The following is an 18,836-nucleotide window of genomic DNA, read 5'->3' on the forward strand; positions in this document are numbered from 1 at the left end:
GACTTGAGATAGTAATTGTCAGCATCCTAGAAATGTGCTTTATGCTGTCATAGGAATTAACCAATGCCAAATCTAGAGAAGCACGGAGTTCTCTTTGGAGGATATGTGGCAATTAGTAAAACATGAGCTTAATCCAAGCAAACAAGAAAGTGGCAAAAAGAAATTAATGGTTGCCATGCCTTGACTGTTTTTGGTATAAAAATGAAGGGAAAGCTGTCAGGCTATCAAGATTCTGTTATAATAGTATATAATAGTAGAGTTCCAGTAATTTTTTGTGGTATCTGTTTCCTGACCCCAAAGGCTGACACTTACCTGTATATCTCATTTTGCAATTAATGTACTTTTGGCTTCATAATTTTCAATAATCCTGTTTGGTTCTTGCAGATTACATAGCCATTATGTTAGTCTGCTTGATAGACCTGAAGTCAATCTGAATCAAGGGCATAAAAATAAGCAAGATCTTCTAATAAGGAAACAACCATTTAGGCTGCAAAAGCAATTAGGTTGAGTTGACCTTGTCATGGTCAGATCATTTCCTCATCAGGCTTGACTTCCATACTGCTACCCCGCACCGCAGGGAGGCGGAACCGACTAGATGGTTCCGCCCCAGGCGCCTGATGGACCCTGAAAGGTTCCTGATGGAGCTTGGGACTTTTCCTGAATCCCTTGTTCACAACTCCACCGAAGCCCTAGTGGAAGCCTGGGATAGGGCAACCACTGGGGCTTTGGATCGTGTTGTGCCTTTGCGGCCTCTGACCCGGTGTTGATTCCGGGTAGCTCCCTAGTTTACCGAGGAGCTCCGGGAGATGAAATGCCAGAAAAGACGCCTAGAGAGTGGTTGGAAGGCCAGCCAATCCGAATCTGATCGAACACTAGTAAGGATTCATATTAAATCCTACTTAGTGGCAATAAAAGTGGCAAAACAGCAACATTTTTCCATTCTTATCGCATCTGCAGATAACTGTCCAGCCGCCCTGTTTAGGGTGACCCGCTCCTTACTTAACCAAGGAGCTGGGAAAGACCCCTTGCAGGGTAGGGCTGAAGAATTTGTTCAGTATCTGCAGAATAAAATCGCTCAGATCCGGACGGGCCTGGACTGGGTAGATTCAGGCGAGTCGATGGGGATGAATCTTGTGGAGACCATCTGGGATGAGTTTGATCCTGTGACCCCCGAGGGCATGGACAGGATTATGGGGAGACTCCGTGCTGCCACTTGTGTGCTGGATCCGTGTCCCTATTGGTTAGTCTCGGCTTCCCGGGAGGTGACTCGAGGCTGGCTCCAGGTGATTACCAACGCTTCTTTGAGAGAGGGGTTCTTTCCCACCGCCTTGAAGGAGGCGGTGGTGAGGCCCCTCCTTAAGAAGCCTTCCCTGGACCCAGCTTCTTTAGCCAACTATCATCCACTCTCCAACCTTCGCTTTGTAGTGAAGGTTGTTGAGAATGCGGTAGCACCTCAGCTTCCCCAGTCCCTGGATGAAGCTGTCTACCTGGATCCGTTTCAGTCGGGTTTCAGGCCCGGATACAGCATGGAGACGGCATTGGTCGCGTTGGTTGATGATCTCTGGCAGGCCCGGGATAGGGGCTGTTCCTTTGTCCTGGTCCTATTAGACCTCTCAGCGGCTTTCGATACCATCGACCATGGTATCCTACTGCGACGACTCAAGAGGTTGGGAGTGGGGGGCACCGTTTTACGGTGGTTCTCCTCCTACCTGTTGGATCGGTCACAGTTTGTGTTGACTGGAAGGCAGGGATCGACCCCGAGGCACGTCACTTGTGGGGTTCTCTCACCCCTCCTGTTCAACATATATATGAAACCACTGGGTGAGATCATCCGTGGTTTTGGGGTATGGTATCATCAATACCCAACTTTTCATCTCTACCCCAAACCACCCAAACGATGCCCTCGACATGATGTCCCGATGCCTGGAAGCTGTGCGGATCTGGATGGGGAGGAACAGGCTCAAGCTCAATCCCTCCAAGACGGAGTGGCTGTGGTTTCCGTCATCCCGATTTGTGTATCTTGTTCCATCTTTGATGATAGGGGGAGAAATTTTAGACCCCTCAGAGAGGGCCCGCAATCTGGCCGTCCTCCTGGATACGCGGCTTAGTTTAGAAGAACACCTGACGGCCGTGACCAGGGAGGCTTTTTACCAGGTTCGCCTGGTACATCAGTTGTGCCCCTTTCTGGATCGGGATGCTCTGTGCACAGTCACCCATGCCTTCGTCCTTTCTCGCCTGGACTACTGTAACGCTCTCTACATGGGGCTGCCCTTGAAGAGCACCCGGAAGCTTCAACTGGTCCAGAATACGGTTGCACAGGTTGTCATGGGAGCACCCAGGTACTCCCATGTTACACCCCTTTTAGGCAGCCTGCACTGGTTTCCGGTTGTCTTCCGGGTGCGATTCAAGATATTAATTATGACCTTTAAAGCACTCCATGGCTTAGGCCCAGGGTACCTGCGAGACCACCTACTGCCACCGGTAGCCTCCCATCGTCCAGTGTGATCCCACAGAGTTGGCCTCCTCAGGGTGCTGTCGGCCAGACAATGTCGACTGGTGACCCCCAGGGGGAGAGCCTTCTCTGTGGGAGCGCCTTCCCTCTGGAATGAGCTGCCCCCGGAGCTTCGTATAATCCCTGACCTCCAGTCCTTCTGACGCGCCCTAAAAAGTTGGCTTTTCCAGCAAGCCAGCCTGGCCTGAACAAAATAAATCAAAGTATTGATTATTGTTAATTTTAATTTTAATTCTTTTTTAAAAATTGTGTCATTGTTAATTTTAATTGGGTTTGGGGATATCCAATTTAATTTCTTTTTAACTTTTGTAGTATGTGCTTCTTTTAATGTTGTATGCCACCCTGAGTCCTTGGGAGAAGGGCGGCATATAAATCAAATAAACCTCAACCTCAACCTCAACCTTGCTTATGACCCAACAAAATAAAACAGAGGAGAACCCATGTCTCAGTGCTAAAGCATCTGCTTTGCACAAAAAAGATCCCCAATTCAGTCCTTGGTTTTAAAAGAATCAGGTGATAGATGATGAGGAGTTTCCCCTATGACTCTACAGTATGACTGTGAATCAATGTAGACCTACCTTCCTAATAGTTTAGGAAGCCCATTTTTAATAATTTAATAATTGACCTAGTAATTTAATAAATTATTGAATAACTTTATGTATTTAAATAAATTATTAAATATATTTAATAATTAACATAATAATTTAGAGAAGCCTATTTTTCAGACTTCCTCTAAGGACTGTTTCAGCAGCTGGATTGAAGAAGTCCCTCCACCTTCTCGTTTTTCTGAAATATATGGGTGGAGAATTAATTTAGCCTGTAACAGCTTTTGGGTTATTTGGGACTAAAATTAAAGTTTTAAGACTCTACTTAAAAATCTACTGTCTACAACCCCACGGCAGCGACTGGTTTGAATGACACATTGATTCCTTCTCCTCTGACCCAATTAAGCATCTCACATAAACATGATTAGTTAGTTGTTGATCTTTCTCTCAAGACTGTGGCTTCCATTCTGTCAGGGAATATTTTCATAAAATGTACACATTTTGTGTAATTAAAGCCAATTGGAGAAATAATATCATGTCAGCATGGTTAAGATTAGAAACAACTAAACCATCTTCATCCATGAAACTCAATTGAGTAACTGCATGCCATCATCTGTCATTTATTCTGCCGCCAGCTCTACTAACTCTGTGTTGGTTGCAACCAGCAAGAATTAAGTAACAGCAAACCTGCTTACTTTAGTGTCAACAGATTTGCCAATCTAGGGCTTCAGACAGGACTTTCTGAGTCCTAATGCTTTTTACACCCAGTCACTTGAGGTCAGAAAGCATATAAATGTAAATTTCAACTTCTAGTTGTTGTTGTTGTTGTTGTTGTTTGCATAGTCAGCCAGATGTTTAGACAGGATTGGTATTTTTGTCCACTTAATGAATCTTTCCCAAGGACCTGGAATAAGCAGATGCTGATTATTTTAATAATATATCTGGCTGCTTCCATGCTGTCAATGAAAAGTAGGGGTTTCATTTCTTTTTATTAATCGGGACTGTTGCAGAAAGCAACAACTCTTTTGCAATATTTTCTTTTCTGTTTCTACTGACATCACACTGGTGCAACTCCAGACTCATCATGGCAATGAATGATGTTGGGGAGGTGGGGTGAGGTGTTAAGAAATGTACAAAATGAAGATGAGAGGTCAGTGTCAATTTGACTACATCTTCTGGAGATAGATAAATTTGAGGCAGTACTGTCATTTTGCGCAGTACAGACAGAGACTCCTAGATATGGAGCGACACACGCAGTAGCATGGGAGTCTGAATACTTTCTTTCAGGTCTGTTGCTGCATCTCTTATCTGTCCGTGAACCATGTGCCACTTGAAAGGGATGAAGTAAATGATACGAGATTGACAGGCCATTTATCATCACATCTGGTGCTTTGTGCCACATGGACCAAGCTAATGTGATTTCCATGCCTGCAGTCTGCATGCATTAAGGCTTTAAAAAGCATTGATTCTGAATGTTCTGTAGGTTTCAGAAATAGGGAAAGCTCCACTAGTACCTCTTTGTTAGGCTACTTCAGCAGAGTGTTCCAGGTGGGTCAAAGGGCTGAAGAAGAAACACTTTTAGTACATCATGTTTTATGGGGAGTAGAATAAAATTAACCAATTACAAGATTTACTTCTAAAAATTAGCCAAGGCCAGGTTTGTAATTAAAGGAGTAGTGCCCCAAGGTTAATGCTGCTTAAAGATGAGCTGAATATTAACAAGAGCATATGGATAGTTTATCCAATTATCAGAAGTCATAATCCTTGGATAATATTTCTATATAATGTAAGTCAGGGGTAGAATTTTCCTATTTTCCACTTTGTCTGGTCTTTGAGAACATACCCATTGTCCTCTGACATTTAGGATCTAAACAGCTATTTGCCATCTTGTAGACATGGTCTTAGTGAGAATGGGTGAAAAGGCAGTGAAATAACACCTCCTTTGTCCAAAAGATCTTCTAATCCAATAATACATATGATCCCGTTGACGTGACATTTCCACAGAATATATGTACTACTATAAGAAGTGCTTTAAAGGTGTATGTATTTAAGAGGCTAATGCCACATGAAGGAGGTTTGATGCAGGTTGAAAAAATAAGATTAAAATAAAGTGGTATATTAAATGTCTAAAATGCATAATGTTGTCTTTCAGCACTAGAGAAAAGTTCAAAAGTTCCTGAATGGTACTTATTCTAACATTTTAAAAGACAGTCACATTAAATGCTAATATCCCACCTATCCTGTAATAGACTGATTTGAAAAATACACACCCTGTTAAATGTATGTCATAGCCCTGAGAGTTGCTCATATAAAAGTGCATGTGTTGGGAAATCAGTAATTGCCTAAATTCTGCATTGATGTGTCTTGGCATTTCCCAAAAAGGGAGTTAGGATGACCAATGTCAGAGTTGGGCAAAGAACAAGATACTAATAGTGCCATATAAAAGTGAAATTAGCCTATAGCCGTAAAACTACAATCTTAAGCAATATTATTTAGAAGTTCTAATTACTGGATCTTACTCCTGCATTAACTGAATTGAAATGAGAAAATTACATATCTCATAACTATTGTTATTATTATTATGGTTTGTTACTTGGTCACCAAGATGTTCAGACTGGATTTGGCATTTTTAACTATCAATCGAGTCTTTCCCGAAGACCTGGGATAGGGAGATGTTGATGTTTGATGGTATTAAAGGTATCACCACAGGGTGTAAGTTGTTATGAATAAAGCTGTCTTTTGTAATTGCCTGATGGTGACTTTGTCAAGGCCGATGGTGTTCAAATGGTGCTCCATTTATTTTGGGATTGCACCCAAGGCACCTATTACTATTGGTATTAACTTGTTTTCTTCTGCCATAGTCATTCTATTTCTATTTTCAGGTCTTTGTATTTTGTTATCTTTCCCAGTTCTTTCTATTCTATTCTGTTCTGCTGTCTTCAGATACTGCCACATCCACCATTTATTATATACTGTTTCACTGGCTTTTGGAGACAATCGCTATGAGAGCATTGCATTGCAACCAGCAACCCATACCTTATGAAGCAAGACAACTAAATGAAATGTTTATAGTGAATTCTTAATGTTGATTTTGCAGTTTCCTATGAAGCTTCAGGGTTCACAGTTGCCTATTGGTTCTTGGCTTCTGAACCCCAGCTCTGAATCTTCCCTGCTCTCTGTTTGGTACCTACCACCATTATAGCACCTACCACTATTTCCCATGCTTTAATTAAAGTAGGGAAGTAGGGTTGTCTTCTTTGTACAGTCCCTGGTATATTTTCTCCTTCTGAAAAGCAAATGTAGTGAGCAAACACTTGGGCAAAATGATGACTCTCCTCTGGGTCAGCTGGATGGGCTTTCTATTTTCTTCCTTCCTCAGTTATCAACCACAAGTCACAAAATCAGCAGTAAAAAAAAAACTCTTACAGGTGCAAAACTGCTGTGGTGAATAAGAGGGCAAAACTAGTGGCTGAATGAAAGTGCCCTTTAATTGCATGAAAAGAGGGACAAGATGAAGAAAAAGAAAAGCCAGACTCCTTCAGGGCAGCACAAAAATCACAATCCTTGTGAGAATAATGACAGTGTTACCGTCATTAGGGATAATGGCAACTACGTGCTTACAGGCAGAGGAGACGCCGTATTTGTTCTAAGGTTTTATTTCCTGGCTTTGTAAGTTTAACGTCAACCAGGAGTGATGCAGTTCAAAGGGGAGGGAGTAACCTCATTGTAGTCTTTTCATTTCACGGTTTTTTAAAAAGAGTTTATTCAATTATACTATACAGATAATAGGATTCATGTGCCTGACTTTGATATGATCAAAACTATACACAATGTTAACAAGGTTACCCTGATATGTTGATGAGGAGGAGAAAAAGGCTTTGTTTTTAATGATGGCAATTATTTTAATATAGGATACGTGTTATATTTAATAAAAGATAATCCTATGTATGCGATTTTTGAACCAATCTTTACAGCACCACTGATTTGTAGTCTAGTGCTGATTTCTACATTGATGATGCAAAGATTGGAGTCACTATGTGAAAATCCTTGTGGAATTTATGTTAGGATAGGAAGCATTATTGCATAAAGTACACCAGATGATTCTCATGGAGATCTGGGACAACCTCAGTGTTACTAGCTTGCCTAGTATTTTTTTGTTTAATTTTTGCTTTAGTAAAGGAAATATCAAAAACAATGAGCTAATTCCTCACTATAAATTCCAACTGAATAAGTCAACACTGTGTAAATTATTGAACCTTAAAGAGGAACAAAAGTCAAAGGTTCAATTTTTAATTCAGTATTTTATTAAATTCCACCTCACCCCATGGCTTTCTTCCAGTCAGTTGTTTCAAGAGTAATCAGAGCTGTAGTTGTTATCCCAAGACATGGAAGTTACTTCATTTCTTACCTAGAATTAAGAGATAATCAAAATATGAATCAAATATGATTCTCCTTAGGATCATATGCAAATTTCTCTATTCTATATCTTTTTGAAGTTCTCCATAGAGTCCCATTATGTAGGTTTTATTGATAATGTAATATAATTGACTTGAATAATTTGGAAACTTTGGTTAAAGCTGATCACGGGTAACTGTAATGTAGGTGCAATATTTGCACCATGGTTGAGTAAAAAATGATATGGGAGAGGGAAAAAGAAGTATAACCATTGAAAAAGTCATGAGCAATGTGTCTGATTATAGCTTGAAGTATGGATTTGATTTCCTAATCATAAACACTCTGGAGACTTACACCTTTTTTCAGCTAGAAGTCCTTAGAATGGAAGATAGGAGATGCAGTACAAATCTACAAAACTTTATCTAACCAGGTCACAGGAATTATTCTGCTCATTCAGGAACCCTTACTAATGCTAGGCTAAAACTACAGATCTAACCGACATGTAAGATTGTGCATTAAATAGCTCTTGTTTTAAATGAAATGTGTGTTACATGCAGTTACCTGGATTATTCAGCACTTGATGATCACTTCTGTAGATTTGGCAAGAACAGACTGTGGGTATAATGTATTCAATCATTTCTTCTTGTAGGATTCTTCTTTTAAATTCAGTATGTAATTAATATATGTATATTTTGTAAAGGATAACGGAATTAGTTGGATATCATCCAGAGGAGCTGCTGGGCCGTTCTGCCTATGAATTCTATCATGCACTGGATTCTGAGAGTATGACCAAAAGTCATCAAAACTGTAAGTCACCCTTAAAAACTATAATTATTAGGTGAACATGACTCTAGTCAGCCAGGATAATCATCATCATCTTCACCATCATCATCATCATCTAGACTATGAGCCTTATGTCTCTTTCACAGAGGCTTGCATGTCAGGGACCCCAGTTGGAGATGTATTTCTACAGACATCTGTATAGAAGGCTATCTGTATGTCTCCAATTTCCTGTAAATGGTGTGATTTGGAAAATAATTAATATTGAGAAACAATCCTTTCAAAAAATGACCATATTATTTAAGAAAATAAAAAGCTGAAAGAGCCAAAAAAAATTATAATAACTTGTGCATTACTGTTGTCACTATGGTCAGGAGAGAATGCAGATAGGCTTCCTGCACATGGGCAGGATTAAACAAATGTCTCCTTATTTGAGGGGGGGGAGTTTTAGGTGTTAAACACCTATTTATATAAGCAAAAATTGGCAGTGCAATCAGAGGGAACCTCTGGTGTGGGATATGCTTAAATTGATAGGGAGTTTCATGTGACTCTGAGGCCACTTTACCCATTGCTGAATTCAACTGCTTCCTCATTGTGGATAAAGGTTAATACATGTGTCTCAGGATAATGTTGCAAGATCCTATCTGAGCGGTCACCTGGTCTTCCGATCTTCCAAACTTTCTTACCAATGATTTGAACTCAACTCACATTGCAGTGAACAAGGACATTGCATTCAATTTTGCAACTACTATGATTGTTGGCTGAGCAGGGACAAAAACAGCCAGAAAAATGATTGAAGCCTGGGAAACAGGCCCCTTGTCAGTCAATATGAGTGCTGACTTACCTCTTGCCTAATAAGTACTTAGGAGTTGAGGATACAGTGGCAGAAGGCAACAACAATTAATGATATACTAACCAGTCATCAATACTCTAGTTAACAACTAAAAGATGCACACAACAGGAACTGTATAAATATAACATGTAGAACAGTCATTGCACATATTCCAGAAAGAAAGAGAGAAGTTCCCTGATGATGAGCTAAAAACTTGGAAGAATAAATCTTTGGTCCTGGTGACCAACCCAGACTGGATCCTGTTTCATCATTCATCACATACAGACTTACCTATACATTTGCAGATATGCCACCATTCATGGCTTAGGGCCAGGTTATTTCTGTCCACCCAATTAAACTGGGCAGTGATGCGTTTCAGGTCTCCTGGATCAAACAATATCATCTATCAGGGCCAAGAAGCATTCCTTCTCAGTAATTGTGCTGCCCTTTGGAATGAGATACTGTATCCCCAGACATCCATTGGCTATCACCCTGATAATGTTCAGAGAGTCTTTCAAAATTTGGCTGTTGTTCCAGGTCCTCCAGTAGGATGCTTGTGGAGACCCTGTTGGTTATGTTTTAAGTTACCGGGAATATGCTTGTCTGTATATGTAGGATTTTCTACTTTAAGACCCCAGGGTCATTCTGTGCTCAGGTGTCCTCCAAATATCATAAATAAATAAATAAATAAATAAATAAATAAATAAATAAATAAATAAATAAATAAATAAATACATACATACATACATACATACATACATACATACATACATACATACATAAATACTATTGCTTACTGTGGCTAACACTGCAATATGTCTGTAAGTGTTTAAAGCACCATAAAAGTTATTGCTGCTTTTAGCTTGTAATTAGAAAGTTAGTTTTTCTCAAGCAGAAAATAAATAAACAAAAACCTACCTTGATGTCATTAAAGTAAGAATGGTATTTGATAAATGTTATAAATGCTAACAGGAAATGGGTAAAATAATTTACCTATGTTAGGGATTTGGCAGTGGGTTTTTTGCGGGAAGGGGAAATACATAATGAAGAGCAAATGAAAAAGTAGAGGCTTTTATGAAACTATAAATAAACAAATAGCTGTGTGAAACATGTTACAGGAAAAGCAACCTGAAGAATTCATACATGGGTACCAATCTACTGAGTAATACAGTTATTAGAAACAGAAATAAAGGGGCTATTTAGGTCACTGAATCCAATCCCCTGCTCAGTGTTTTATAGAGGTGTGGCAGCTCGGTGGCTTAATGATGCTGGAGATGGTGTCTGCTCCAAAGGTTTGAGTCCTAGCACTGTGTGGCAGGGTGAGCTCTCATCACTCGCCTCAGATTCTATCCACCTAACAGTTCAAAAGCATGTTCTGTGCAAATAGGTAAATAGGTACCACTTCAGTGGGAAGACGAGTTGGTGCTCCGTACAGGCAGGGAGATTTCTGCCCGCTCTGAACCTTTCCACTTGCAGCACCCATTTGCAAGACAGGTCCGAAGAAGAGAGGGACCTTCAATAACACTTCAGGAGAGCTGCTTGTCTTTCTTTCTGATGCAAAGCCAGCTTGCCCTCCTGTGGTGCACCTTGGGAAGCATGTGAGCATGTCCTACAATGAAGCTGGTAAATGGTCAGCCAAACTACTACTTTGTAATTGCATTGTGGTTTCCAGGGTAATGCAATAACACCATATGCTGCTACGATTAATAAAAATAGTGCTTTGGTTGGGAAATATTAGAGACCCTTTAAAAGATGTCCATATGCCAAGGTTCAGAGAATTGCCCAAGGCACCAGAAGGCCAACCTATGGATGGCCATGTTTTAGAAGTCTCTAGTGAATCATGCAGCCATATATGTATAAACTCTTACAGCTTTCCTTTCTTAATGCTTGTATATTTAGAACAAAACATAAACTGAGACATACTATGTATGTCTCAGAAGTCAGTATGACTCAGAAGTCATTCTCATCATGATTTATTAACCCTCAGATAAATGAAAGCAGGATTGCAGCTTGTTCTATTTTTATTGCTGTCCGTCCTCTTGTATCTTAATTCCTTTCATATTGTTTCTCACTGTAGCTTGTTACATAATATCTAAAAATAGATGCTAATTATAGTCGCCTATACATTGTCATTGTGGAATGGTGTCTCAATTTTCCTATGGCTTCCCACCCCCCTTCCCCTAAGAACAGGAGGAAAAGATTGTGTACTGAAAATGAGGTATTAGCATACATTCATGGGGGCGGGGGTGTTTGTGTTCTTACAGGTTTGCTTAAATTGGTGTTTTGTGACTGGTAAGCCTTTTTAGGGGAATACCCATGATATTTCATAATTTTTTTAATATAACTCCTGTTATAGGCAATCATAAACAATTAAGTGCCAATTCCAGTTTCAAAAGTGCTTGTACAATGTCCTAGCATTTCTATTTTTACTGGAGAATAAGACACAATTTGTTTATTTGTGTTTTATTTAAAAAAATATAACTGTTTTAATGACCAAGAATAATAATTTTAAAAAGTGAGTGAAGACCCCATTTCAAACTTTCAGAATTTTTATTGGAGTTATCAAATGCAAGTCTAAGATAGTATTGGATATATTCCCTGGAGTTATTAATAAAAATAATGAAGCTGGGATAAAAAATAATGAATTTATTTAATTTGGCACCAGGCTAAGACACTAGGAAACAATGAGTTCTAGTCCCATTTTAGGCATGTAACTTTCACTAGTCCCTCTCTCTCAGCCCAGCCACCTCACAGGAATGTTGTTGTGGGAAAAATAGAAGGAGGATGGAATAGTATGTATGTTTGCTGACTGAGTTCTTTATTAACATAATTATGGCAGGGAGAAAAGAGAGAAAGAATCTTTTCTCTTATATCAGTGTTTCTCAACCTTGGCCACTTGAAGATGTCTGTACTTCAACTTCCAGAATTCCCCAGCCAGCGAATGCTGGCTGGGGAATTCTGGGAGTTGAAGTCTGGACATCTTCAAGTGGCCAAGGTTGAGAAACACTGTCTTATATGTACTCATAGTATGCTATAGAATCATCCAAACGGTATTAATACTAATACTAATTTTAATTTCAATTTTCAGTCTGTCCCGATCCTACTGAACTTTATTATTCATTTCAGTTGCCAGCCTTTTTTTTTTTTTAAATCTAGCTTATATGTATCTTTGCCATTTAAAACAACTGTAGTCTTTTAAATTAGGAAATTATATTCAATAAGGTACAGCCAGCCCCTCACTTAACCATTTATTTAACCAAGGTTACAAGGCCGAAGAAAAAGTCACGTGTGATCTGTCCTCAAATTTATGACTGTCACAAACCACCCACAACTACGTGATCTTAATTGGCACTTGGCAACTGGCTCCCATTTTTGACAGTTGCAGCATTTTGCAATCGTGAACGTGATGTGTGATCTTTCCTGTTGGTTTCTGACAAGCAAAGTCAGTTGGGGAAGCCAGAGTCACTTAACGATGATATGATTTACTTAACAACTACATGATCCACTTAATGACTGCAATAAAATTGGTCATAAAATCAGGTTTGATCAATTGTAGTTGTAAATTGAGGACTACTGCGTGCATGAATGTGCAACTGCGCAGGGATATGGTCTAGTGTAGAAATAGCAATAGCAGTTAGCAGTTAGACTTATATACCACTTCAGAGGGCTTTCAGCCTTCTCTAAGCGGTTTACAGAGTCAGCATATCGCCCCCACAGTCTGGGTCCTCATTTCACCCACCTCAGAAGGATGGAAGGCTGAGTCAACCTTGAGCCGGTGAGATTAGAACCGCTGAACTGCAGATAACAGTCAGCTGAAGTGGCCTGCAGTACTGCACCCTAACCACTGCACCACCTCGGCTCAAAGTAAGCCACAAAGTGCTCTATAGTTTAGTGAGTAAGGAAGTAGGAGATCATGCTGTAATTTAAGCTGTGAAGTTGTAGTTTAATATCCCTTAACTGCATGTTCACCTGCATGGCTGTGTAAAAATGTAAACATTCAAATTTATGCAGATGAAAAATATATTAAACCTATAAAATCACATTCCTTAATCTGAAGTAAAAGAAGAAGGTGGGGGTGGGGAAAATGTTTCAAAACAATTGCAACAGTGGCTAAGACGCTGAGCTGGTTGATCAAAAAAATCGGCAGTTGGAATCCCTAGTGCCGTGTAACGGAGTGAGCTCCCGTTACTTGTCCCACCTTCTGCCAAACTTAGCAGTTTGAAAGCATGTACAAATGCAAGTAGAAAAACAGGGACCACCTTGGTGGGAAGTTAATAGCGCTGGCTCTTCGGCTTTGAAAGGGAGATGAGCACGGCCCCCTAGAGTCAGGAACAACTAGCATATATGTGCAAGGGGATCCTTTACTTTTAACCTTTTAGAAAACTATCATGAGAACAGTCTTGGAAAAAATGGAATATTGAAAGAGAAAGAGCATCAGGAGTATTGGTTTGGTAGTACCTTGTGTACCATACAAATAGTGAAAATCATAGACACAGGACAAAGTGATTGTGCAGTGTGCTCTGAATTGTTGTGAAGCTGCTAGATAATTCAGATTTAAAGGACTCCAGCTTTGACTTAGTGTTGTATCTTTCCAATCAGTTTGATTTAGGATGTGGTTTAATCTAATGTTCCTGCTTCCTGGTTTATGGTAACACTTCTAAATTTAACAATAGCATCACAGACTAGACTTCTTCCAGAAATTCAGCTATTTATGACTATAGTTCATTGTGAAAACTTGAATCAGAGGAGGGGTGGGAAACAGCATTCTAAATTCAGTATGTTAGGGCAGTATCCTTAATAAGTCAACTCACAATGTGCAAGATTTCCAGTTATCAAAACTCCAGACAAGACTGCGAACTAATCAAAAGGCATAGGGGAAGGGGAAAGAGCTTGTATTAAAAACATGAAGTCTGCATTTAACCAGAGTCTAAAATGAATTATTGAAGGGAATTGCAAACATTTCAACCTTTTTAATAACATCAGTTAGTTGAAAAGGTCTTCTCGGAGTCCTGTTTTGCAAGAATCTCCTCATCCCATTTCAGAATTCACTACTAACTGCAAATTAATAGCAGTATTTTTAGCTTGTTTATAAGTTACTAGAAATTGCAAGTGAGCAATGGAAGGCCAAATTTGTTGCTAACATCCAATTTATTAAAGGTGGCAAGCAGCATGTGGTGGATTGCTACCGGTTTGGATGAGTTCAGTCAAACCAGTAGTGGTTTGGCGGCCTGGGTCATTGGAACCGGCAGTGCATGCGCATGCATCAAGCACATGTGTGAAGCACACACACACACACGAGCGAACCAGCAGTAGTGCCGGCCAGGACCCACCCCTGGTGTGCAAATTAAATGGAAAACTGTTCAGTGATTTGTTTCCTTTTTTGTAGTGATCAGCTAGCAGTCACCCTTCAGTTGGCCCAAAATGAAACAATTATCCACCATTGGATAGCATTCTATATTAACACATCTGTAACAGCAACTTCTTGTATCAGAACATGGTGTGACTTGTTTTCTTTTAAAGATGAAAGCACTAAAACTCCTCTGAGTAATATAACAGGCACATCACATGATGATACCTTAATGAGTTCTCTATTAAAAATCCCATGTAATAATGTTTCACAGACATACAGAAGCCATTTGCTTAAATGGTTTTCAGACAAAATCTTTGATTTTTTTTGTTTATGCACCTCACTAATCTAATAATCAAAATATAATCTTTTTAAGAGCAAGATTATTCTGAATGCAGAACTTCACCAATAAAGGGATGCAATAAAAACATTAGTGGAGCGCTTTGTAGATTATACATAAACAAAGGATTTAGTGTGGCTATTTTTTTCACCCTAAAAAGGTTCTGTGGTTATCTCAGAAAAGTCCTGTTTATTAAGTAGTTCCTTAGAAACTTCTGTTTACACTAAATGGGAACTCAAGATGGGTTACATAGAATTCTATTCTTGCATTTTTATCACAACAAAAAGTAGGTTGAGCTGAGAGAGCAAGATTGGCCCATAAACATCCAGTCAGTTTCCCTAGCTAAGGGCAGCCCCGAACCTGGATTTTGCCGGTTCTAGTCCTAGAATCTCCATCACAACACCACATTGGTATGTATTATAATGATATTTGATGAACACCTACTCAGAAGCAAGTCCCAAAATTAGAGCCTCTCAGATTTTCCATTTGCAAAATTGTGCAAAGTATTTTGGAAACTGAGATTTAAATGATGCAAGAATTTTGCAGTCCTTATAATGTCAAGGTGGGAGGAAGGTATTTCTAATTACTAATGTGGGGCAGGACTTTTGTCTTTCCTCAAAGCAAAATTTGTTTGCTTGGTTATTTTATATATCACATTTCTGTTATAATAGTTCCCAATATGATTTAGAATGAACACAAATTACAGCTATTCAAAATAAAAATAATAAATCTAATCAATATTATTTACAATATTTACAAACCCATCAAGCAGCAATCATTGTTTTTCTTGCCTTTGTTGTTGTTCCTTTGAGGTTTGCATAGCCTATCATTGGTTGTAACTTTGGGATATACATTATAATTCTACTGGTCCAATAAGTGCATAAATTCTCATCTAAATCAGAATTAAGCCAGCTTCAAGGCTGAGGAAAATGACAACCCAGGGAACACAGTTCTGGAAACTGCCTCTAATCTCAAGGAGGGAATCAGGTGAATTCTGTGATCCCTGGAAAACTGCCAAGGAGGTCATACCGAAGTACCCAAATCCATCAAAGACTTGACTTCTGCCAGATAGAAATAGAAATGCCAATGGGAATAATGGAGATGGCTGATTTCTCTCATCAGAGTTTTCTCCTCTCTTAGAAGACGCACCAATGGAAAAGGAAGGTCAATTGGAAGCTTGCAAGGGTTGAGAACTGAAATGGGCCCTTACATTGTCTTGCTGCTCCTTACTTTGTTTCAAGTGAATTAATACTTTCACAATATTTGTGGTGCCACAAATTTCTGATGATTTTAGCAAAGTGGCATAATACTGAAAAATGATATTGAAATGCAATTTCTCTTCTTTGCATGTTTTCCTTTCCTTCTTTATCTCCAGTATGTGGAAAAGGTCAAGTGGTTACAGGGCAGTATCGCATGCTTGCCAAGCATGGTGGCTATGTGTGGCTTGAAACCCAAGGAACAGTCATCTACAATACTCGGAACTTGCAACCTCAGTGTATAATTTGTGTTAACTATGTTCTAAGGTAAGGCAGCTGAAATCCCGAGAATGAGAATTGATTAAGAAGCAATACAGGCTGAATAGTTTTGTTTATTTCTGTAGGACATCTCAAAAATGCTTTTTCCTTGAGGAAGATGTTTCACTTCTCATCCAAGAAGCTTCTTTAGTTCTGACTGAATAGTGGGGATTGAACTGACCTGAAAGAAGTTTCTTGGATGAGAAGTGTAATGTCTTCCACAAAGAAAAAAAACAAAGTTGGACAACCATTTAAATATGAGCCAGCAGTGTGCAGCAGCTGCCAAAAAAGCCAACACAGTTCTAGGCTGCATAAACAGGGATCGAATCAAGATCACGTGAAGTTTAATACCACTTTATAATGCCTTGATAAGGCCACACATGGAATACTGCATTTAGTTTTGGTCACCATGATGTAGAAAAGATGTGGAGACTCTAGAAAGAGTGCAGAGAAGAGCAACAAAGATGATTAGGGGACTGGAGACTAAAACATATGAAGAATGGTTGCAGGAACTGGGTATGTCTAGTTTAACGAAAAGAAGAACTAGGGGAGACATGATAGCAGTGCTCCAATATCTCAGGGGTTGCCAAAAAGAAGAGGAAGTCAAACTATTCTCCAAGGGACCTGAGGGTAGAACAAGAAGCAATGGGTGGAAACTAATCAATGAGAGAAGCAACTTAGAACTGAGGAGAACAATTAATCAGTGGAACAGCTTGCCTCCAGAAGTTGTGAATGCCCCAACACTGGAAGTCTTTAAGCAGATGTTGGATAGCCATCTGTGTGAAACGGTATAAAGTTTCCTGCCTAGGCAGGGGGTTGGACTAGAAGACCTCCAAAGTCCCTTCCAACTCTGCTCTTGTGTTGTATTGTAAGTCCTGTTGCCTTTTGAGAAAGCATATTTGAGACAGCCATTACCTGGATGACTGGGAATTTCCATAGACACTTTTTATGAAGCCATATGCAAATTCCTCAAATAACAGGGCAAGGATGGAGTGGGGAAACTGTTGGAGAATCCCAGGGCCAGAGATGGTTGTAAGCCAACAATATCTAGTTGTTCAGATCTTTGGTTAGCTCTCTTATTTCTATCCTTTGTATTTACATGAATACTGTCTTCCATAATACAAAATATCTAACACTTTATCTTGTTAGTGAAATAGAGAACAACGACATTGTCTTCTCCATGGATCAGACAGAATCACTATTTAAGCCTCATATGATGGCCATGAACTCTATGTATGACCATGGAATTCCAGTGGCTGGTAAGAGTGACTTCTTATTCACCAAGCTGAAGGAAGAACCAGAAGAACTTGCTCAGTTGGCACCAACTCCAGGCGATGCAATTATTTCTCTTGACTTTGGTTAGTAATATTTTGGGAAGAATAAGTGATGACAATCATCTTCCCTTTGTATAGTAGTTAATCACAAGAGAGTTAGTAGATTGTAGCATCTCCCACAAAGTATCAGATAAACACAGTGATGGAGGGATGGGTGGATAATTAGTATTATGTTTCATACTGAATTATTACTCTAACTGTAGATATTTTAATTCTTGATTATATAGAGCACAAGCAACCAAGAGTTATTTTGATTGTAGCAGAGTGGAAGTATGATTAATTGACTGATTGGTATTGATTGATTAAAGAAGGTCATTTATTGACATACATATCAGTTTCTTCAAACTTATAAAAAAGCATTAGTGACCATTGAATAAGGCCTAATATCTCCCACTAAATTAAAATTTAGCTATCCGCTATTTGGGGAGTAAGGTAAGCTTCCCCATCTGAATATCCAAATATCCCAATTTGTTTTCTTTTTCTTAAAAAAAAAAGTACTAGGATTGCTAGTACCAAGGATGAGCTGACCTTGCTTGCCTCAATTTCAGGAACGCAAAAGCTTGAGGAAATTCCTACCTACAACAAAGCTGTGATGACTTCAAACACTCCGTGGTCTCCAGAAGGGAAGAACCAGGCATCCCAGGCTGAAAAGCTGACTGTACCATCATTTACCTTGCCTCAAGTGGCACCTGGCAGCAGCACTCCCAGTGCAAGCAGCAACAGCAGCTGTTCCACCGTAAGAAAGAATTTTGCGTTGAAATACGGCAGCATTGCCAGCTTTGAAGTATGGGGGTGGTTTTTTCCAGCAGCACTAACTGGAATTATAGTAGAAATAGGTTTTTTTAAGGGATTACTTCCAGTTGCCTTTATCCACTGAACCCAAAACCTATATAAAATATCAGATTAGTTTGGTGTAATCCTACTTCATTCAGGACATAAAAATGAGAGAAAAGGAATGACATTTTCAGAGAATGTATCAGTAAGACCAGGGCTGGATTTTCCTATAGGCTAACTAGGCTTCAGCCTAGGCCCTCAAGATCAAGAGCGGCCTACATTCAAATTGTTAGCAAAATTAAAATTACACTAATCTAAAAACAGTGAACACTAAAACACTGAACCGAAAATAAGGAGAAATTCTATGCATATGACTAATAAACAAACATAAAAATGTATTGGTTAAGATCGTTCCAGCGCCGCGGCAGTTGGGGAGCCCGCCCACGTTCCCGGCACCGGCGGT

The 18,836-nt window shown here is 39.5% G+C and overlaps 1 protein-coding gene across 2 annotated transcripts in view; it reads left to right on the plus strand.

The window, feature by feature from the left end:
- Positions 1–18,836, plus strand: part of EPAS1 (endothelial PAS domain protein 1) — a 118,742-nt gene that overhangs the window by 87,564 nt on the left and 12,342 nt on the right. For both annotated transcript variants that reach the window (XM_032215814.1, XM_032215815.1), the window contains 4 exons: positions 8,153–8,259; positions 16,127–16,274; positions 17,415–17,623; positions 18,148–18,335. In XM_032215814.1, the coding sequence (XP_032071705.1) occupies positions 8,153–8,259; positions 16,127–16,274; positions 17,415–17,623; positions 18,148–18,335 (652 nt within the window). The remainder of the gene's footprint in view (positions 1–8,152; positions 8,260–16,126; positions 16,275–17,414; positions 17,624–18,147; positions 18,336–18,836) is intronic.

This window comes from Thamnophis elegans, chromosome 4 (genome assembly GCF_009769535.1).
Source record: "Thamnophis elegans isolate rThaEle1 chromosome 4, rThaEle1.pri, whole genome shotgun sequence".
Classification (NCBI taxonomy): Eukaryota; Metazoa; Chordata; class Lepidosauria; order Squamata; family Colubridae; genus Thamnophis; species Thamnophis elegans.